Raw genomic sequence first — 23,708 nt, 5'->3', positions numbered from 1 at the left:
TGGCAAGTTGCTTGTGGTAAAACCAAACCATAATTTGAAGGTAGCATAAAGTTGGGCAGTTTAAAGAAACCCCAAGGTGAATTCTTTTGTAAAGCAGTACTGTAACTATCTAAATTTATTATTTTTAAAAGTTTGGATTTGGAATTGGCAAATAACTGTACCACAACACCCTCTATTATTTAAATTCAAGTAATATTTTTATTTTTCAGAGTATATTCTTTATTTGCATTCTCCAAGTTTGAAAAGTAGATATAGTAACAAATACAGATATTTTAAATTATGATGCTTGACTAATATTACAACTGAGATAAAAAGCTAAAACTTTTATAAGCCTATATAAGGGCATCCATACATGCAAAGATGTCCTCTACCATCCCCAAAATCTGAGGATGTACTCAAAGCTTCAAAATTTTCAGGGTTCTTTTTCTTCATGCAATGGCAGATTAGCATGATGAACTCCAAAGGCAACACGCTATACTTTTGTTTATGCAACGAATGTTCTCTAAAAACTTATGCATGAAGCAAATTTTTACCTATCAAATTATATCTTCAATGTACTGGATCTTTCATCCTTTTGAAATAATTGCTGCAATTGAGCTCATCTATTAAGTTTAAAGTAAATTTTCTCAAATTTAATTTCTATTAAACATGTGTAAGAAAAAAGATACTTTTAAAATAAGCTCGCCGTGTTCACCCCTACCCACTGTTGGGTTAACAGAAGTTCCAAGCTAATATATAATGATTAAAAGAAGTTCTTAGTAGTTTTAGGGTCTGCCCCAAAACTCAGTCCAATTGTTTACCTTTCCTTCAACACACGCTCTCCAGCTTCTCACAAATATTGGAGCATAAACACTGATTTAATTTTAGTTAGATCTTGAAGTGTTCCTGTTTTTTAAAAATAAGATAACACTATAGACCATGCAGACTTAGAAAAATATGCTACACAGAAATTGGTTTAAAGGGTAAGAAAATTGACTTCAATATAAGCAAAGATTTTAGTTGTTGACACTTCAATACAGATATTTTATCCTTTTATGGAGCAATATAGTAACAATAATTCTCCTCCCCCCAAAACTTCAATATATCCTTAAATGTCAACAAAACTATAGCTTAGAAATGTACCACAATAGAAATAACTTGTTTGCCCTGGAGAAAGTACAAAATTGTGATGTACAACACTGAGTACAAAGCCATTTTCTGAGTATGCATAAACATAAAGGTCACAAAATCATGGCGGGGCGGGGAGGCAGTGTCAAGGTGTGACCGCCCCCTCATCCAATAATGTTCTGCGAAGTGCCTACTTTGTGCCAGTCACTACGGTATGTACTGGGGAAGCACTGAAGAGCCAAAAGAGATCCAGTCCGAACTCAGGGTTCATAACTGAGTGGGAAAGAGAGATCACACAGTAGGATATAAGAGGACCCAAGATGAAGAATTAAGAATTCCTACCATTTAAAGGCCAGGGAGGGTAAGTCTGCGAAGAGGAAGGGCGGGAGGGCCAGACTCAGTGGTGCTGAGGAATGCAAAGGAAGTGGGTGCTTCAAAGAGAGAAGAGAGGTCAACACTCTCAAATGTGATTGCCAAGTCAAGGAACATAGACTGCAATATGTCCACTGGACTAGTGACATAGGGGTTACTGGTAACTTCTTTAGCAATAGCTTTTTTGGTGGAATAATAAAAGTAGAAGCAAGTTTGGAGTCAGCTGGAGAGTGAGTGAAGACACTAAGTGTAGAAAACTAAACATTTTGGCTTTGGGGGGAGGGGGAGAGAGAGAGAGAGAGGTAGGAGAAGGTTGAGGTCACTGAAGGGACTTGGCAGGGCAGGGTATTTTATTATATTTTAAATTATTAATTGAATTAAACTAATTTCAAAAAAAGATCCATAATTTAGAAAAAGTCTATCACTAAAATCCCAGATTATAGCACCATAAAATGGGAACTGGTGGAGGATAGGGAAAAGTGAATTTTCTTATCCAACTGCTTTCCTTACAATGCTCATTTCTCACAATGCTCATTAGAGAAAGAGGTTCAAGTGTGTTTTTCTTTTAATTTTTAAATTAACATACAGTAAAGTTGAATTTTTGAGGAGGTATGCAGTTATATGGATTTCAGCACACGTACACATTTGTGTATCCACCACCACAACTCGGAAACAGAACAGTTCTATCACTCCCAAAACAACCTTGTGCTATCTCTTTCTACTCACCCCCTCCCCCAGCAACCACAGATGTTTGTCACTAGAGTTTTGGCTTTTCGAGAAAGTCATATAAATGAAAATCATACAGTATGCAACCTTTCCAGACTGGTGTCTTTAACTCAGCATAATACCTTTGAGATTCATCCAAGTTGTTGCTTGTTTCAATAGTTTGTTCCTTTTTATTGCTGAGTAGTAGTATTTTATTGTATAGATATACCACAGTTTATATATACACCCATTGAAAGATATGTACGTTGTTTCCAGTCTTTAGAAATTATGAATAGAGCTTCCATAATCATTCATGGGCAAGTATTTATGTGAACATAATTTTTCATTTCTCTATAGTAAATACCTAGGAGTGCGATTTCTGGGTCCTGTGGAAGGTGTATTTTTAAAAATAGCTTTATTAAACATTAAACTGTTCATACTTAAAATGTACAAATTTGTAAGTTTTGACATTTGTACACACCCAGGAAACCATGAACACAATTAAGATAGTGAAATATCTATCACTCCCCCAAATTTCCTTCCTTGATTGTAATCCCTCCTTCCTACCCTTTTCTACTGCCCCTCCCCAGTCCAGGCAACCATAGATTTGCTTTCTGTGGCTCTTGATTAGTTAACATTCTCTAGAGTTTCATATAAATGGAACATACAATATGTACTCTTTTTATCTTGGCTTCTTTCACTCATCATAATTATAAGATACAGCAATGCGTATATCAATAGTACAATGGTTTCCCATTGTCTGGATATACCACGATTCGTTTACCCATTCACCTGTTGATGGACATGTGGGTACCCTCCAGTTTTTGATTACTACCAATAAAGCTGCTATGAACATTCGTGTTTAAGTCTTTATGTCCAATATGCTTTGTTTTTTTTTCTCTTAGGTAAATAGTTATGACTGGGATGAGCGGGTCATAAGGTAGGTATATGTTTAACTTTTAAGAAGCTGACAGCTTTTCCGGAGTGGCTGGACCATTTTGCATTCCCACCAACAATTTGTGAGTTCCAGCTGCTTGGCACCCTCACTAGCACAAAGTATTGTCAGTATTTTTTTTAATCTTAGCTATTCTAATAAGTGTATGGTGGTATTTCATCATTTTAATTGAACCAGACTTGTATTCCAGCGATAAACCTCACTTAGTCATCATGTATTATTCTTTTTAAAAATTGCTAGATCTGATTTGTTAATATTCTGGTAAGGATTTTGCACCCATGTTCATGAGGGATATTGGTTTCTTATTTTCGTTTTTTGTACTGTCTTTGTTCAATTTTGGTATCAGGGTAATAGTGGCCTCCTAAAATCAGTCTGAAAGTGTTCTCTCCCTTTTTCTGAAAGATGTTGTTTAGAAATGAAATTATTTCTTCTTTAAATGTTTGTTAGAATTCATCAGTGAAACCACCTGGACTTGGAGACTTCTTTTTCTAGAAAGTTTTTAACTTCAAATTTAATTTTTAAAAATAGTTATAGGACTATGCAGGTTGTCTATTTCATCCACGGTGAGTATTGGCAGTTTGTGGTTTTCGAGGAATTATCCATCTCATCTAAGTTGTCAATTTCCTGTTTGTAGAGTTGTATACTTTCAATGTCTGCAGCGTCTCTAGCGTTATTTGCTCTTTCATTCATGATATGGTAATTTGTGGCTTCTCTCTTTTTTTCTTTGTCAGTCTAGCTAGAAGTTCATCAATTTTATTTATCCTTTCAGAGAACCTGCTCTTGGTTTCATTGATTTTTCTCCACTGTTTCTGTTTTCATTTCACAGATTTCTGCTCAAATTTGATTATTTCCTTTTTTTGTAGTTGATTTAGGTTTATTTTGATCTTCTTTTAGTTTCTTAAGATTTTATTATTGACATATGACCTTTCTTCTTTTCTAATATAAACATTTAATGCTATAAATAGCCCTGTAGGTACTGCTTTAGCTGTGTCACACAAATTTTGATATGTTATTTAAATTTTTTGTTCAGTTCAATATATTTTCTAAATTCTCTTGAGATGTCTTCTTTGATTCATGGGTTATTTGGAAGTAGATTGCTTAATTTCTAAGTATTTCTAGATTTTCCTATTATCTTTCTGTTATTAATTTCTAGTTTAATTCCATTATGGTCAGAGAACATTCTTTGTATGATTTTAATTCTTTTAAACTTGTTAAGGTTTGTTTTATATCCAGGATATGGTCTATGTTGGTGAATGTTCCATGTGAACTTAAAAAGAACGTGTATTTTACTTTTGTTGAATGGAATGTTCTATAACTGTCAGTTAAATACAGTTGGTTGATGATGCTGTTCAGTTCTTTTATATCCTTGCTGTTTCTTCTGTCTACTAGTTCTATCAATTACTGAGAAAGGAGTGCTGAAATCTCTACCTGTAATTGTGGATTTATCCTTTCAGTTCTGTTAGAGTTTGTTTCAATTATTTTGATTATCTGTTGTTAGGTGCATACACATTTAGGATCATTCTGTCTTCTTTGTGAATTTACACTTTCATCATTATGAATGTCCCTCTTCATCCCTGGTAATCTTCTTTGCTCTGGAGTCCAGTATGTCTGATATTAATACAGCCACTCCATCTTTCTTTTGATTAGTGTTTGCATGGTATACCTTTTTCCATCCTTTTATTTTTAACCTACATATATCATTTTCTTTGAAGTGAGTTTCTTGTAGACAGCATATAATTGAGTTATGAAGAATCCTTTCTGACAATGTATTTTAGTCGGTTTAGACCATTTACATTTAATGTATTTATTGATATGTTTAAATTTCCATCTACTATTTTATCATTTGTCTTCTGTTTATTCCCCTGTTTTTCTTTCCTCTATTTCCCCTTTCCTGCCATCTTTTGTGCTATTTGAACATTTTTTAGTATTCCATTTGAATATATCTATTTTTTACTATATCTCTTTCAATCATTTTTTTTTTTTAGTGGTTGCTCTAGGGATTACAATATATATAAACTTAACTTTTCACAGTCTACTTAGGATCAATATTTCACCACTTCAGTTAGAAATCATACCACTATAAACATCCTTTTGCCTTCCTCTCTTTGTGTTTGTCTTATAATATACCCACACACACTGAAAAGTCTCATCAGACAGTTATAATTTTTGCTTTTAACTGTCAAACATATTTTAAAGAACTCAAAGGAGAAGGAGAGTTTATTACATTTACCCAGATAGTTATCATTTCTGTTGCTTCATTCATGATCTTCCAGATTTCCTCCTGGTATCATTTCATTTCTTTCTAAAAGACTTCCTTTGGTAATTCTTACAGAGCAGGTTTGCTGGCAACGTGAATTCTTCCAGTAGTCTATCACCTGAGAATGTCTTTATCTCACCTTCCTTCCTGAGGGATATTTTCACTGAGTATATAATTCTGAGTTAATACCACTTTCAGTATATTGTTCCACATCCTTCTGTTCTCCATGATTTCTGATGAGAAATTGACAGTTGATTGAATTGTTGTTTCCCTGTAAGTTATATATCATTTTTCTCTGTTTGCTTTTAAGTTTGTTTTCTTGTCTAGTTTTTAGTTGTTTGCTTATGATATGAATAAGCATGGATTTCTTTGTGTTTGTCCTATTTGAGGTTCGCTCACCCTCTTGAATCTGTAGGTTTTTGTCTTTTGTCAAGCTTGTGAAGTTTTCAGCCATTATTTCTTCAAGTATATTTTCACCCTCACCCTCTTTCGCCTTTCTGGTACTTCAATGACATGTATGCTAGATTTTTTTGTATTGTCTCACAAATTCCTGAGGTTCTGTTTATTATTATTTTTCAATCTTTTTATCTCTGTTGTTCAGATTGGATAATTTAAATTGACCTATCTTCAAAGTTCCTTGACTCTTTTCTCTGTCATCTCTATTCTTCTACTGAGCCCCATCCAGTGAGGTTTTATTTATTTATTTATTTACTAGTTATTAAAATTTTCAGTTCGAAGATATGTTTCTTCTTTGTATCAGATCTAAATTTATATCTTATATACTTTAGTTATTGAATAAAAAAGAAGAGAATTATATAAACTGTGCACTGTATTTGGAAAATTAGAAATAGAACTACTTTATATAATGTTATAAACTGATGTTACTGCAAAAAAAAGAAAAGAAATAAAACTGTTAATAATAGCAGCCACCATTGGCTGATCTCCTACCTAAGTGCCACCAAACTGTATCATGTGCTTCTCACAACAATCCTAAGCGGTACGTTCTCAATATTAGTGCCATTTTGTGGATGGGAAATGGACCTAAAGACTAAGTAATCTGCTATATCAAAATCAACAAGGAGAATAGGAAAGAACTAAGAAAAGCAAGAAGTATAAAATGAAGATAAAAGCAAACTTTACAAAATAGAAAACAGAAAAAACAGTAGTATTTAGAACTAGGAATAATCTTAAGGAATAGCATATGCACATACACATATATTTTCCTATCTGGAGTATTAGAGTATCAGTTTTGTACAAAGTTAGCACTTAAACATGTTCCCTATACAATAGAGTCCACATAACACACATAACATGTTATTTCACACGTTATACTGGCAGAGGAAGGGCATCCTCCGACCATTCTCCTGCCTGCTATGTTTTTCTTTTTCAAATTACCCATGTCCTGGCGCTACCATAAGAAAAACTGAAAATGCTGATACTTACAAAGAATTAGTTAATATATAACACACACATTCCCCTTCTTGAAACTATTAGAAAAGGCGTTTGCTGAACAAGTTTCCTAGGAGGCCAGATGACATGTGTAGCCCCTGTGGATCACCCATCCATTCTCTGGCCTCTGGCCCCACGGCCACCATCTTCCCTGTGAGTCTCTCTGCTTTATTTGAGTAGAGCACTAAGGCAAGGATGGAAATGCCCTGTCAGGAAAGTCAATGCATTTTGCCAGTCTTCATCTTCTTTGACCTCTCTGTAGCATCTAGACCACTAAAACCTCTCTCCCCTCAGTGTGATCTTCCCTCCCGTGGTTTTCCCTGCACTGCTCTGGCAGCTGTTTCCTGTTCTTCCTCAAGACTCTTCTCTCCCTGCCCACCCCGTAAATGCTGATTCTCCTCAGGGGTCTAGGCTCGCCTCGCCCTTCTCCCTGTACTCACTTCTCTCGCTACATGTGTACACTAATGGCTTCCAAAAATAAAATACAGTCCCTCCTTGTGATTTGTGGATTCTCTACTTGCAAATGTACCCACTGGCTAAAATTCATTTGTAACCCCCAATCAATACTCGTGGCAACTTTGCAGTTGCTCAGGGACATGCGCACAGCGGCAAAGAACCGGAGTCCACGGATGTGCACGTTCTCAGCTGAGGTAGAACAAGTCACGCTCTGCCTTCCTGTTTGGGCTCTCATACTGTAAGTGTGACCTTTTTGTGGTCTATTTAGGGCCATGTTTTTCTCATTCTGTGCTTTTTTTTTTCCCCCCATGATTTGACTGTTTAAAACATCCCCCAAGTGTAGTGCTGTCTGGTGTTCCTAAGTGCAAGAAGGCTGTGATGTGCCGTGTGGAGAAGACATGTGTTAGCTAAGCTCCGTCCAGGCATGGTTTACAGAGTGGTTATCCATGAGTTCAATGTTAACAAATCAACAATATATATCAAGTAAGGTGTCTTTAAACAGAAATATGCATAAAACAAGGTTATATAATGATCAGTGGATGAAAATGTGACCAGCGGCTTGCAGGAACCTACCCCTGTATTTTCCGTTGGAGCGGTGGCTCAGTATTCGCTAACTCACTGTTCAAGGGGACTTTATAGAACATAACTATTGTGAATATTGAGAACCGACTGCATCATAAGCCCTGTCCTCCCTGTTCAGTTCCAGACCTATATATACAATTACCTGCTGGATATCTGGATGCTCCGTAACACGGCAAATTCAACATGTTTACAAATGCAGCCATCATCTTCCTTACCTCCCTCCCTAGGCCACCACCTTAAATAAGCTTCTCATTCTGAACCCCTTATCCCCAGAATAACACCATCAACCACCCAGTTCCTCAGAGCAAAAACTTAGAAAGCATCCTGGAGTTTTCTCCTTCATGTCCCACGTTCAATAGATTGCCAAATCCTGACTATTTATCTCTAGATTCCTTTCATTCTCCTCATTCCTTCTGCTACTGCCTTATTTCAGGCCTCTTTTATTCTCTAATTTGAATGATGACAACAGCCTCTAAATGACCTCCCTGTGCACGTCTGGCCCACTGCTACAGGGATTCTTCTAAAGGCACCAGTTTTTAAGTCTCTGCACAGAGCGCACTATTTCTCTCTGAAGCTGCTTCAAGAGAATCCTAATTTTTCCCTCATTTCACTCTGCCCTGCTCCATTCTCTTCTCCATAATGCTGTCAGGGATTCTTCTAAAACAAGTCAGACTGTGTCACTTCTGTACTTTCCTACCGCTTCCTATCACATCCACAATAAAAGGCCTGCAAAGTCCTATATGATCAGGCCCTCCACAGTCTCTCTGACCTCCTCTCCCCCTGCTCATTCCACTCCAGTCACACTGGCTTCCTTGCTATCCCTTAAACATCAGATGTGCTCCTGCCTCAGGGCCTTTGCACTTACAGTTCCCTCTGCCCAGAACACTCTTTTCTCAGGTAGCTGCAAGGCTAAAAATTCACAATATAAATCATTCTGCTAAAATGTCACTTTCTCAGAAAAGCCTCCCCTGACTTCCCCATGTGAAATCACACCCTCCTCCTCGGCTCCAAACTCCTTACTGCCCCCTGCCTATCTCTCTGGTGTCACCTTCCCCCTCTCTCTTTTTTAAACCATACACTCAGGCAAAGTAAAGCACCTGCATTTTCCAGAAGCCTCTTGTTCTTGTTTTAAACTCCTCTTACCCTCTCCACCCCTTTCCCTCTTTTTTGGCTAAATGCTGTCATGCTTCAAGTCTCAGCTCAGGCTTAGCTCCCTGGAAAAATCTTTCCCAGTAGCCTGCCCCTCCTGCAGCATTAGCTCTTTGGCAACCAGTTCAATGCACGACCACCTTTCTCTCCACCCTCTATTTCAATGGGCTGTTAACTTATTTGCCTTATTGCTTCACCAAGCTCCTTGGAGGCAGGGATTTCAGCGACTCATCTTTTTATTCTGAGGCATTAGCATGATATGCAGTGTCTAGTGGACGCTCAATAAAGTATATGGAGTAGAAGAGACATTTAAAAATGATATATAGTGGGTAGTTACAAAAAGCCTTGGCAATCTAAGCAAATCTGTTATGCCACTGATTCAACTGATGAGTCCAAACACATTGTTTGACTTTGTTAAGCAGTTGAGTCAATGACATGAGCATTTCATAACAATTACCGTGAGCATCAAAAATGCATAGAAAGAGGGGCTGGCCTGGTGGTGTAGTGGTTAAGTTCACATGTTCCACTTCAGCGGCCTGGGGTGCGTGGGTTCAGATCCCAGGTGCGGACCTACACACTGCTCATCAAGCCGTGCTGTTGTGGCCTCCCACACACAAAATAGAGGAAGACTGGCACAGATGTTAGCTCAGCAACATTCTTCCTCAAGCAAAAAAGAGGAAGATTGGCAACAGATGTTAGCTCAGGGCTAATCTTCCTCACACATACAAAAAAAAAAGTATTGAAAGAGTTTTGAGGGTCACAGATGATAAGGATATGAAAAGAAATCACTATAAACATGATGTATGACCACATTTTCCCCCCAATATATTTCTAAAGCTATATTACTGAAGTTTAGTTAATTAGAGGTTTTTAGGTAAAGAACAAAACTGAGTTCTATGAAGTATTATACTCATTACTGACAGATAAAGTTTACTATTTTTAATAGTTTCTCTATTGTTTACTTATTTCAGAGCAAACTACAAACTTCTATGTTAAAAGCCAGTCTGTCAAAAGATTTATATATTTAACATATAAATAGAAAAAAATTAACTAAGATCAAAGATCTCACACAACCCTGAGCAAATTGACTTCATAAAAACAGAAACCTAACAACCCAGTAAGTTACATGCGTAACAGCAATTAACCTAAAACTCCAAGCACGTGCCAAAGAGACGAAATAGCTGCCAAAGGGTCTCATTTCATCAAACTAGTACATGGAATACCCAAACACGACCCTGTAAACACATTAACTAAAATTTCTACACTGTTTTTACAAGTAAAACAGGAGTACTGATATCAATCAGTGGAAAATGGCCAGGAATTGACTTCATCCTTTATTAATCTCAACACACACATACACACATTATCCTAAATATGATATAATCATCAGTAGAATTCAATTACTGAGGGATGTGGGATAATAGCTATCACTTATGGAAGACATACTATGTTTAATCCTTACAATAATTCTACAAGGTAGTTAATATTATCTCTTTTTTTTTTTAGATGAAGAAACTGGGCCTTAAAGTGTTAATAAACTTGTTCATGGTATCACTGATGCAAAGCCACGAGTTTCTCAAGTCTGTAGACACCAATGCTTACATTAGTGAGAACAAACCACAACCAAAACATTAATGCTGACAGCCTGTGGAATTTTTAACTCAAAACTATCATAACAAATCCCTCCATACCATGAAATCACTAAGACTATAGCACTAGCTACTGGCAACATGTATCTGTCTCTTCTCTGCTCTATGACACACGGAATTATCATCTCATTGGCAGCCTCAGGAGAGAAGCTCGTTAGAGCACAGGCTTACCTAAGCTTGACCTTGTGTTGGATCTTTCTATGATTGCGTGCTTACTGGGATTGTTCAACACAGAGCGTTTGGCCAGCGAGATGTCAGCGGTGACCCTTGTGATGGATATCCTGGTGAGGAAAAAGTAACAGAAGACCCCGAGGTTATTAATTGAATAAAAAGGGACAGAGCACATGCCAAAAATTCATCTAAGTATGAAATATATATAGTGACCAAATTTTCAAACCAAAACTGTTGGGGCACTTAGTTGTTCTTTTTTTTTTTATCCTGTAGCCACCTAACTTAGCATTTATTGGTTGCTTACAAGTGCCAGGCACGGACTAAGCATCATCTTGTTACCTGGATTATCTCATTAAATTATCCCAAATACTCTAGCAGAGAGGTTTCTTATTTTCCCACTGTTGCTGTGAAGAAAATGAGCCATTGGCATATTATTTATCCAAGGCTATATATTTACTCAAAATGGGATTTGAACCCAAACTCTCAAGAGCCTATATTCATAGTCCCTGTGCTATAATCCCTCCCATAAGTATGGTGCTGTGATAGGCATGAAGAATAAATAAAAACAAGACAAACATGGTCTTCCCTCAGAGAGTGAAGAATCTAATGGCAGAGATACGTAATAAATAAGAAAATAATAATAAGATTAAAGGTTAAGATGACTGCTGTGAAGTGGACATAGAGGGTGTTGTGACAGACAATAATGAGTTAGGGGGCTCATTTTAGATAGGGTAGAAACAAGAACAAGAAAATGTGGGAGCTGGAAATAGTAAATGACTTAGACTGGAGACAGCCAAATATACCAGCCGGCAGTGGGAAAAGGTGTGGAGCAAAACAGAAGGCTCACAGTACCTCTGAAGAAGAGGATGAAGAGGGGGCTAAAAACAGGAAGTTTGGTTAAAAGTCTGTTTCAGAGTTAGAGTCTCCACCTCGCCTCTCCATCAACCCACTAGGTGATCATCCTTTCCCTATGTGATATAAGACCACCATATATAGCCTTGACAGGCAATAAAACAGAGGGCCTCTGCCCATGGGACCCTAGGCAGAGCGAGGACAGAGAATACACACTATTTAGAAGAGAAAGGATTCTAAATGCTGAGCTCCCAGCCCTCTTCTTCATCTCAGAATTTTGGTAGCCAAGGTTATATCCTCCAGGTGTCAGGAGATTCTTCTCTGGGGAATCTGACCGCCAAAGAGAAAAGACCCAAAGACAATGACTTTGGTGGGTTCCCATATAGATTGTCCAGTGATGCTGTCCTTCAGGGAAGCACAAAGTTTACAAGCTCCACCTATGAGCACAGAAGTTCTAATTGATATTTGATGCCCCATTCTTAAATCTGAGCATAGCAGTCCAGTGTTCACTGGGCATCTTAAGAAAACATCTAACATGAGAGACCAAAACAAAGAGAAAAACCAACTATGAATAACACTCAAAGTTGAAAGCTAAGAGACGATATCTATGAAACCAGAACAAATTTCTATTTCAAAACTCAGGATAAGAAAAAGTTTTTGGAAATTAAAAATATGACAGTAGAAATGAAAACTCAAAAGAAGGGCTAAAAGATAAAATTAAAATCTTCTAAAGAGTAAAACAAAAAAGACAGAGATGGAAAACAGGGGACGTAAGGTATGAAAATTAGAGAACTACCCAGGAGGTTCAACTTCCAAACACGAGTTCCAAACGAAAAGAGAATAAAGAAAACAGAAGAGAAAACTGAAAAAATAATTCTAGAATTGAGAGTCTGATTTTCCAAACAGAAAGGGTCCAGCACAAGTCCAAGTTGAAAGTTCCAAACCAAGACATAGTCATAAATTCATGACACTGGGGACAAAGAAAAACCTAAAAGACAGGTCTCACTCACACAAAGGGTGAGGAACTCAAATTTTTGTACTTCTCAACAGCAGCAATGGAAGCCAGCAGATAATGGAGCAAAAGCCTTCAAAATTCTGAGGGGAAATTATTCCAATCAGAATTCCATAACCATTTTGATTATCCATAAAGTGGGAGAGCTGATTAAAGACACTTTTAGACATTCAGGGTCTCTAGAAGTTTTTATGTACTCTTTCTAGGGAAACTATTGGAGGATGTTGTTGACTGAAATAACAGGGTGAACCTTGAAAGAAATAAAGGGATCTAGGAAAAAGGGGCTCCAACCTAAAAGGAAGGTGAAAGTAATTCCAAGCGTAATGATGAAGAATGTCCCAGAATGACAAATGTGCACCCAGCACAGAGGGAAACTGTCCAGACTGGAGCAGGCCAGAACGCTCCCAGAGAGAGGGTCAAGAAGACAAAACAGAGACTACTGGATACATTTAGTATACTGTGCGGAGCTTTAGACAACTGGGGGAGAATCTGGGGTTGAATTAGTGCCTGACATACAGAAAATTAAGCAAGCGTAAAAAGTAAAATGATATATCTCATAGAAACTACAAAGAAAATACACAAGAAAAATAATTATAGTATATAACATGGCTCATTTGAATATCATTTACATGGCCATAATAAATACTAAATATAGAACCAGCCAAAATTCTGATTCAACTTTTGGGAGATGGGAGGATGAGATGTATGCAGGTATGTGTATGGGAAAGACAGGAAGAACATGCATGAGAAAGCTAAATATTCTTCATGGTAGGGAGTCAATAGATAATGCCTAACACTGAAAACTCTAGTAGCAAATTAAGCACATTATTTAGAGGCAAGGAGTAAATACGAAAAGATACAGCTAAAACAGTTAAAAGTGGTTGCCATCTGGAGAGCAGGGCATTTAGTAAAGTGTGCAAAGGGACTACTGACTTTTGCCAAAAAAATTTTATTTATCTATATACCATAAAATTCATTCTTTCTGGTGTACCATTCCAAGAGTTTGGACCAATTCATAGAGTTCTGTATCCACCACCACATTCATGATGCAGAATAGTTCCATTACCCCCCAATATTCCCTTGTCCTGTCCCCTTTGTACTTAACCCTACCCCCTACCCCACCACTGGCCACCACAGAGCTGTCTTCCATCCCTATAGTTTTGCCTTTTCCAGAATATCACTGTAGCTTTTTGAGTTGAGCTACTTTCTCGTTGCATAATGGATTTGAGATCCATCCATGTTGTTGTGTGTATCAATGGTTCATTTCTCTTTATGGCTGAGTGGGACTGCTATTTTTAAAAAATAAGTCTACTAGATTTTTAAGCTTTTTGTATTTTGCTGAAAATTTTATTTAAGATGTAGAAAGCAATAACCAGAAAAGAGACACTAAACACATCAATTTAAAAATTATTTCACAATGCATTCACAAGTGAAATCAGGCTATATGTGGGAACAACCCAATGCTTAGTAATTAAAATGTTTTTGTTTTCGGGGGGGTGTAATAGTAGGGTGATGAGATAGTAGTCTGTTTATGCTGAGTACCCGCATGGCCACGGAGGGAGTCATTCATTCAACACAGATTTACTGAGTGCTTACTTTGTGCCAATCATTGTTCAGGGTGCTCTTATGGAACTCAATTCTTGTGGGGTGGAGGGAGAGGAGAGTGGAGGGAAGCAGACAAACAGGTGTCCGATGTTACGTGGTAATAAATGCCATTAAAAATTATGCAGGATAATGAGGATACAGATGGAGTACAATGGAGGGTATATTTTTGGTGTTCAGGGAAGACCTTTCAGAATAGGTGACCTTTGGTCAGAGACCTGAAGGAAGTGAGAGATCGAGCCACGTGGATATGGTGGGCAGAGTGTTCTAGGCAGAGGGAAGGGTGAGTACCTGAAGAGCTGGGCATTACACTAGTCCAATGAGTGGGACCCAAGCCCTGCTGATGACCAGAATCTGGGGCTGTGCCTCTAAAGAGTCCTGGACACTCACTGGGAGGCAGGCTGCCATGTGGGGGGACACCATCCTGGCGATACAGTGGTGACAAGACAGACAAAACCTGCTCAGGAGTGTCTCGCAGTTGGCCTAGGGGAATTGATTTGGTGGAAGGACAGGATTTTCTGTAACAACACACCTTCCTCTTTGTCCCACATGCTTTGTTCTTTCTGCACATGGTATTGCTCAGCCAGGCTTCCACTGACATGCTTACACGGTTAGCTTTGTAGGCTGTGCAAAGACAGGTCACTATCCTATCCCAACTCCTTAAGTTATGCTTTGGGAATTGTCATTACTTGAGGTTCCACCAAAAAACAGACCTTGAAAATCCTAAGAGCAAAATTCTGGGGACAATTCAATTTAGGGGCGTGGTTTTCAACTCTCACAATATATCAAAATTGCCATTTAAACTTTTAAAGTTACGTTAGGTCCCACCCTAGAGATTTGGTTTCAGTTAGTCACAGATGGGATATAAGCCCTTGTTTGTTTGTTTTATGTTGTTTTATTTTTAAAGCACTGCAGGTGATTCTAACGTGCAGCCAGAGTAGATAACCACCAGCTCAGAAGAAGTTGTCTCACATCTAAGTAAATTTACCACATGACAAAATAAAATGATGTAATCTTTCCCAGGATGACTGACTTCCAATAAGATTCGAGTGCATAAGATTCAACGTGTACATATCCCTCCAGCAATTCAGTTCACCTTCTGACACTTCAGTGCTAAGATAAGAGCTGGCATTTTCAAAGTCACTGGGGAGGAAGCCAAATTCATCACTGATGGTAGCTTTCCTTCTTGTCCTCAATTTTCTTGTTAATTTACCTGTCATTGTCCTACAAGGTGAATCCAGATTGCTTTTTACATGAGGCAGTTGGTTACGGAGGATCCGGTTTAAATGGGCTACTCTATTGCACACAACAGAAAGGATAACGATTTATCATCTTTGACCTGACACCCTTATGCTATTTTAACTAGGATCATGATTTGACAACTCTCCAGGGCTTCAACAAATGAACTTAACTAGGTTTAAGAACAGAAACGAATTCCTATCAAGAATCTTTTCATCACTAACACTTCCTTTCATATTTTCTCCCTCTTAGGCTTTAATTTTTTAAAAAATAAATTTAGTGTTTTTTTAAGTAGATAACTAAGGAGTAATTCATTTTTCCCTTTTAGAATTTGTGTATCTATTTAGAATTGGACATACTTGACACTTCTGATGAGTTCCCACCCTCTATTGCTGTCTTGGCTTGCCCAAAGCAAAGACATTTAACTATTCAGTTACTCTGAATGTCTTGCCATGGGTAAAAAAGTTACATTTTTGTATGGCTTTCTGAAACATTCTGCCTTATGGAGCCTATTACTTCCTTTGATGATCACAGGCCTAGAACGTTGAACTTCAGCGCTATGAGTCAAGACAAGCCAAGGCAGGTCCATTAATAAAGCCATATGAAAATTACTTCTGGCCAGAAACAAAAGATTGATACAACATTCTGATATTTTGTTTATTTGTTTTCTTAAATGAAATCAATCTGAATGGCTGATACTTTAGAACATGGGTCCAAGATACACCCTATGGTGGAATCGATCTTCCAAATTTAAAACTTACTCAGGTTTAAAAAGAAGTGGTAAGTCAGGAAATTCCATCTCATTTCCCCATCTTTGGCATTTAGGAAAGGGCAGTGGGCTAACTCAGTCACGGAAAGCATAGTGCTAGTCTAGCAGAATTTTCTGGGTCTGCACGCTCTTGGAGACAATTCCAAATTGTGATAAGTGACAGAGCCAAGAATGAAAACGTGAAAGCTAACTGGGCCCTGTTAGAGGTCTGCCTTTTGTGCTTGGCCAGAGCCTGACAGACCTGGACCCAGCCAAAGGCCCAAGGACCAAGGCGTGTTTCCTGGCACAAAATAAAATATATTTCATAAAGTTATGGAAAACAAAAAAAATCTAACCAGGCACATTTGGTTAGGTAGACTTTGATTATAAAGCCTTTTTTTTTACCTTGGAACATAGATTCTTTTTTCCTTTTTCTATTTTTTTCAGTCTTTTACTTGATTACTAACAATATCTGTCCTGCTGTAAAAGTTTCCCTCTTTGTCCTGCCTCTCCTGCCAAAAGTCAATATAAATGGCTGTAGAAGCAGGTGTGGTCAAGGGAGAAGGTACTATATTAAGAAATCTAAACACTGAAACCTACAGATATCATCTACTGTACTTGTATTGTTACTCTGGGAGAAGGAAAGGAATGTGGAGAAGAGAGGCACTAAATTCATCTTGTTAAAAATACAGATAGTATTAGCAAAAATACGCTAGCCTTGTATGTTCCCAGGTCCCCAATAATCTACCCCTAGTTTCAATTTTCAAGTTTCCATTTTACACTCCTATCATATCTTGGATGCTTTGGAAGTTGCCTTAACCTTTACTATGATGTCCACTTGTTATTAGATTCAAGGCTGCCTTTCAGTAGACTATAAGTAAGCTCCATGAAGCCAAGGCCCTTGTCTGATTTTGCTCCTCATACTGCCTGGCACACAGAATAGGCTCAGTAAATATTTGTTGAAGCAAGTTGAGGGGGAGGGAAAGAGAGGGAAAGGATTAAGTCTAAGCTGATCAACATGACACCCTAGACATGGCCCTGGCTTTGTTACCGGTCACTCCCTGCCTAGAGACTTGACTTGAAGACCTCTAGGTGGCTTGCCTTACACATGATGCTGTGTCACACCTTGATGCCTTCACATGTTACACCCTCTGCTGGACATGCCCTTCTCCTCCTAATTCACTGGGTGAAATCTTAGGTACTATTTAAAAACCCTTCTTGGATGTTGACATCCCTAAGTCAGTGTTAACCCCTCCTCCCTTTATGCTACTTCCATCTTGGACACATACGTGTCGAGCTGCCCTTGCATTTACTTTATATTTTACGGCTCCAAGTCTCAGTTTATGGTTTACACATGAGCTCCTCATAGGCCAAGACAGTGAATGGCCTCAACATCTCTGCATTTCTCTAGCAAGGAGTACACAGCAGTTATTCATTCAACATTCATCCATTCATTGTTCACACTGAGGACTGTTTTAGGCATTGAGAATACCACAGTTCACAAAACACATTAAAACTCCCCTGTCCTCATGGAGTTTATATTCTAACTGTGAGACAATGACAACAAACAAAATTAATAAATAAAATATATAAAATAGTTATAGGGAAAAAGAGAAGGAAGAGAGAATATATGTGTGTGTATGTATGTGTGTGTGTGTGTGTGTACGCACACATATACCAAGGAGAATATCTGAGGGAAAAGTGTTCCTAGCACAGGGAACTGTGAGTGCAAAGACCCTGAGGTGGGCATGTATCTGGCTGTCTGGAACACTCACGGAACAGAGTGCACTCACGGCAGGAGCAGAATGAACAAGGGGGAGAGTAGTAAGAGGTAAAGTCAAAGGTAATCAGGGGATTAGGGGTGTGAATGGTCAGACTATAGAGGGTCTTATAGGCCACCATAAGGACTATGGTTTTCACTCTGAGTGAAAAGAGAAGTCATTGGATGGATTTGAACAAAGGAGTGACGAGATCCAGCTCACAGTTTAACAGGGTCGTTAGGCTGCTGAATTGACAACAGACTTTAAGGGAGCAATCATAGAAGCAAAGATATAAGTTAGTAGGCTATTTATTGCAATAATCCGGGGAGGAGATGATGGTGTCTCAGACCAAAAGGATAGCAGAGGATGTGTGAGAAATGGTTAGATTCTTGATGTATTTTGAAGATACAGATAACAACATTTGGATGTGGGATGTAAGAGAAAAAGAACAGTCAAGACGGGGCTGGTCGGGTGGCATAGTGGTTGGGTTTGCATGCTCCACTTTAGCAGCCCGGGGTTTGCAGGTTCAGATCCCGGGAACGGACCTATGACTGCTCATCTGGCCATGCTGTGGCAGTGTCCCATATACAAAATGGAGGAAGACTGGCACAGATGTTAGCTCAGGGCCAATCTTCCTCACCAAATAAATAAATAAATAAATAAATAAGTAAATCATCTCAAAAAAAAAGAACAGTCAAGAATGATTCAATGATCTGGGGCTGAATGGTCTTGGGACTGAAAGATGAAGAAGCTAATTAATTAATTGAGCTAATTCCATTAATTGAGATATGGAAGACTATGAGAGGAGCAAGTTTTAGGGGGGAGCAGGGAGGTTAAATTTGAGAAGTCCATTGGACATCTTAGTGATGATGTTGAAGAGGCAGTTGGATACATGGGTCAGGAATTCAAAAGAGAGACCAGTGAAGGAATGCTATTTAAAAGTCTGACATGGAATGAAATCACCAAAGAAGGGAGTGTAGACAGAAGAGAGAGAAGACCGAAGGACAGCCCTTGGGATCTCCAAGATGTCTAGCTGATGAAGACGAACTAGCAAAGGAGACAAAAGAGTAGCTAGTGAGATAGAAAGAAAACCAGGAAAATGTGTTTCCAGAAACCAAGCAAATAAAGTATTTAAGAGAGGATGGAGTAGTCCACCATGTCAACTGAGAGAAGGACTGAGGATTCACCCCTGGACTTAGCAATGTGAAGATGATTGGTGATCTGACATGACTAGCTTTGGCTGAGCGATGGGAGCGTAACTGGAGTAACCTCATCAAGAGACTAAGAAGAGAGCAAGGATACACAACTCATTCAAGGATTTTTGCTGTAAAGAAAAATGGGATAGCTAGAGGGGAATATGAGGGCAAATTTTTTTGTCAAAGGAAGAAATAACTACATTTTTATATGCTGATGGTGTTTCTGATAGAAAGAGAAATATTGATGGAGAGAGAAGCAAGAATTGTTATGGCTGTGTCAGGGTAGGGTTGGGGAAGGGGATCTAGCACCCAAGTGGGTGGGTTGGCCATTGCTGGGAACATGGTAATAGGAGAAAAAGCAGAGCATTCAGGCAAACATGCAAGTGGGGATAGGTGAGGTGGTGGGAACTCCTGGATGCTCCTCTCTGCCTCGATTTTCTCAATGAAATAGGAAGCAAGTTCATCGGAGAAAGCGAGATGAGAAGGAGGTATTAGAGGTCTGAGGAGAGAAGGGATGGTATGAAGGTCTTTTCGAAGAACAGAAAAGTGAATGGAAGAGGGATATTTAGTATGATTTCTGGGCAGCACTGAGGGCCAGGTGATCATGAGTTTAGGATGAGACTAGTCAGCAGGGATATGGCCAAGTTCAGCTTACGGATGCAGATGCAGGAACAGAGAGCTGGATTATCCAGGGTTGAGGATGTGCCGAACAAACACGACAAATAGTTGTTGAATCAGACTGAACTGAACGGACCTTATTTCCTGTCACCACAGAGACTTCAGAGGGTAGTTTTCTCTTGGAATCATATGCCCATCCCACCCGGGTTTTGTCATCTTCAAGACGGAATCCACAAAACCTAGTATTCTGAAATACTTACCGCCCTTCAAATCTGTGTTTTAAAAAATCAAACAACGCTTTTTGCATCATATCTGTGACCTGCAATTGAGCAAGCAAGAAATTAAGATACGATAAAAATATTACGAATTATGATAAAATAATTTTACTCCTCTTAATGTATGAAAACCTGGGCTTCCCATTTGGAAAAAGCAGTATGCGAGGTTGCCACATTTTTCTGTTGCTGCGTTCTGATACAATGACAAGAAAAAAGACCAAGTTCCCCGAACGTATCCTTTCAGTGACAATAAATTACATTGCAAGTGGTTTCAGTCACTCTCCATTTGATACTATTTCCCGGAACCGAGTAAACTGTAGCTAGCAGAAATCTCCAAAGCAAGAGACAAGAAAACAAAACAGAACAAAACAGGAAGCGATGTATACCACAGCTCGAAAAACAACATGCTTTGCTGCTAGAGCCCTTTAGGTTCTAAATTCAAGAGTCAGGACAGGGAGGTGGAGTCACAAAGCAGTTCAGCACGCAAAGGTCAAGTGTACTCTGGAGGGCAACTACTCACCTCATACCCCTTCAGAGAAGGGCCCACCAGGACCACTGGTCGCATGGAAGGTACCACGTCATAAGGAGGAGTGTGCTCTGTCTGCAGAGAGAGGAGAGGCCTTCAGATGTTTAACAGACAGGGGGAACTTAAATATTTTATGCATAAACTGTTCTTTCTGAACTTTGTAATCCAAGGCACTAACTTTCCAGACATGTCAATTTTTTTTTTTTACTTGCCTCTTTCCTAAATAAACCTAATCAAAGACTGGTGCGTTTATTTTCCTAAAGTGTTCAAGTTAACTGAGTTGTCTACAGTTTTCTTGCTTTCCTCCAGAAATGCTCCTGATGTATTAGTTCCTAAAGCAGGAGCTGCTGACTTTGAACATAAACCAGTTCGTAGAACAGACAGAAACATGCCTCATGCAGAATAGGCGCTTCACGCTCGACTGGAAGTTATACTGCTTTTCAGATGCGTTTGAGTTTTCTGAAGAGTCAAATGATGAGACCTAACATAGCTAATTATGGCGAAAAGAAAGATCTTCTTATCTTTGCCTCTCACATGTTTGTCTTACCTGGATAAAACCGAATTTCAAAACATTGTAACTCTCATTACCAAATACTTGAAAATTCCTATTTTACTGAGAGTTTAACTTAGCATGCATGCTTGTTCCAGGAAACAGTAATCAGCATCACGATTCACAGCTTAGTGATTAATGTTTTTGGATTTTGGGTTTCTATACCTTGAAACTTAAACGCTTAAAACGTAAGGTTTATGTGTCTTGGAGGGAAGGTGGTTAATGTGTGCGAATCAAGTATGTTTCAGTAGCCTCAAAATGTTCATTATCAACGTGCGTCTCTAATATGCTTCTCAAGAACAGGCTAGGTAGTTTTTCTGTTACATAACTAACTTACGTCTTTCCACAATTATTTATTTATAATTTATTAAATTCTGTAGCAATTTAAAAAATTTTCAAAACTTTTTGGCTTAACTGCTTCAAATAAAATGATTAAAATAAAATTTTTCCCAAAAAATTAGATAACAGCTAATTTGTTTGATTATATTAAAATTGGCTATTTCAATACCAGAAAATGTTAAACTGACCCAAAAAATGACATTTTTTAATGCAGAAGAGAGAGAGAGAGAGATGGCCTTAGACACTGGGATAAACAAATCGTTGTTATGTGAAACTTTCTGCATTAAGGAGTATCTGAAAAAATATATTTTAAGAGTCACATAGACCAAAAGAAAAATATTCTTTAAACTATTTTAAGAATTTGATAAACTTGTGCAAATGTGAATGTAATTTTTGCATCAGCCTGTTGCTCAAGAACATTTTATTGTGCTTAAAATTGCCCATTAAAAAAACTTGCTGACTTCGATTGAATTGAACTTGCTTAAGGGGGAAATTAAAAAGCATTTCAAATTCAAAAGCTTCCACCTGAGATTTCGCCAAATACTCATAGAGAAATAGAATCAGAGGGGAGAAAATATTACTGTGACTGTGCTGTCAAATTTTACTGCTTAAAATTTTACCTAGTGTTCAAAATTAATTTTAATAGATACAATAAAGGTAGAATACATTTTTAAACAGGAAAAAAAAAAAGACAAACACAATACAGTGACAGCACAAATGCCACACAAGCACCACTCTAAAAGCAACCTAAAACATGGAAAACAATCTTATCATTGAATCTCAGGTTGTTTTTTTGCTTTTGAACTCGACATTGAAGTTGACCACATAATCAATAACATAAGAAGAATGAATACCGGTGCCGAAGGCATCATAAGCATATTTATTAAATTATTACATTTATACCACCTGGGATCATACTGAACATGTTTAGAAGCCAAGTCCTTATAACTATGCAGTATAAGAATACCTTTTCCATCCTTGGAATTAGGAATATAAATTGCATGCATTTTAGTAACAGCTACCAAGAAATTTTATTTCAAGCTTTTATGTATTAAGTGGCCCAGTATTTGACAGGTTTTTGGTTCCTTCGATCTGTGACTGCCAACTAGCAAGGGGTTACCCATGCTGGTAATCAATCAGCTTCTTAATCAATAGTGTAGCTACAGAAATTACCTTATTTGATGGAATATTGGTATTTTGTGCCCTATTGCTAATGACACCATCATTTTTATCTACCCTTTCCTGCTAACCTTATTTGTTTTGCTTATTTAGTAGGAAAACTGTAATAAACATTTCTAAAGTTTTAGAATTTAAGAATAAGCAAACTTCAAAAAAATCTTTTTTTTTTTTTTTTGGTGAAGAAGATCGGCCCACAGCTAACACCTGTTGCTAATCTTACTGTATTTTGTTTATGGGATTCTGCCACAGCATGGCTTGATCAACACTGTGTAGGTCCGTGCCCGGGATCCAAAACCCACGAACACCAGGCTGCCAAAGTGGAGCCCACGAACTTAACCACTACACCACCAGGCCGGCCCTCAAAAAACCTATCTTAACTAACACGGTTTTAGTTCATGTTACTGCTCTGTAAAATCCAGAGCGGCTTAGCAATCTGATTTTCTAGGCTTCTGCCTCATGAACACTGTTAGTCACTTGGCTGCAAGTTTTAGCTGTGACGAGAAGACAGGACCAGAGAGATGGGCTCACTGTTGTGGATGAACATCAAGCTGGGGCTTTCTGCGTTAACACAAAAATCTAGGTGTTCCAATTTTTGTGTGGAGTGTTGCAGTCTTCCACTTAAAAGTAACCATAATTTACTAAAAAAAAAAAAAAAAAAACACCAACAAACTTTACAGTTCAGTATCTGACACCTCATGGATGACTTGAGAGTTCCTCCACAGAGCAAAATACTTGTGTGCAAAGGAAAAGAGTTCAGGATGTTGGAAGTTTGGGGCAGAGTAGGCTTCACTTCACATCTATGTGTCACGATATACCCATAATTGTGCCGGACTTGGTGACATCAGGAAGTAGGACTCTAAAAGATAGCATAGTAGGCTGTGGAAAGTGGTGTGTAAAAGAAGGCAAGGAATGGAAATTGTAAGGGGTGGGGGTGGTATTCTTAGAAAACAATGCTTTGAA

General features: G+C 38.3%; 1 protein-coding gene across 3 annotated transcripts in view; it reads right to left on the bottom strand.

The window, feature by feature from the left end:
• Positions 1–23,708, bottom strand: part of CACNB2 (calcium voltage-gated channel auxiliary subunit beta 2) — a 356,001-nt gene that overhangs the window by 13,138 nt on the left and 319,155 nt on the right. For all 3 annotated transcript variants that reach the window (XM_058532512.1, XM_058532513.1, XM_058532514.1), the window contains 3 exons: positions 20,675–20,755; positions 20,140–20,198; positions 10,853–10,962 (listed from right to left, as the gene is read on the bottom strand). In XM_058532512.1, the coding sequence (XP_058388495.1) occupies positions 10,853–10,962; positions 20,140–20,198; positions 20,675–20,755 (250 nt within the window). The remainder of the gene's footprint in view (positions 1–10,852; positions 10,963–20,139; positions 20,199–20,674; positions 20,756–23,708) is intronic.

The sequence above is a fragment of the Diceros bicornis genome, chromosome 36 (genome assembly GCF_020826845.1).
Source record: "Diceros bicornis minor isolate mBicDic1 chromosome 36, mDicBic1.mat.cur, whole genome shotgun sequence".
NCBI lineage: Eukaryota > Metazoa > Chordata > Mammalia > Perissodactyla > Rhinocerotidae > Diceros > Diceros bicornis.
This window is presented reverse-complemented; position numbering and strand designations above follow the sequence as displayed.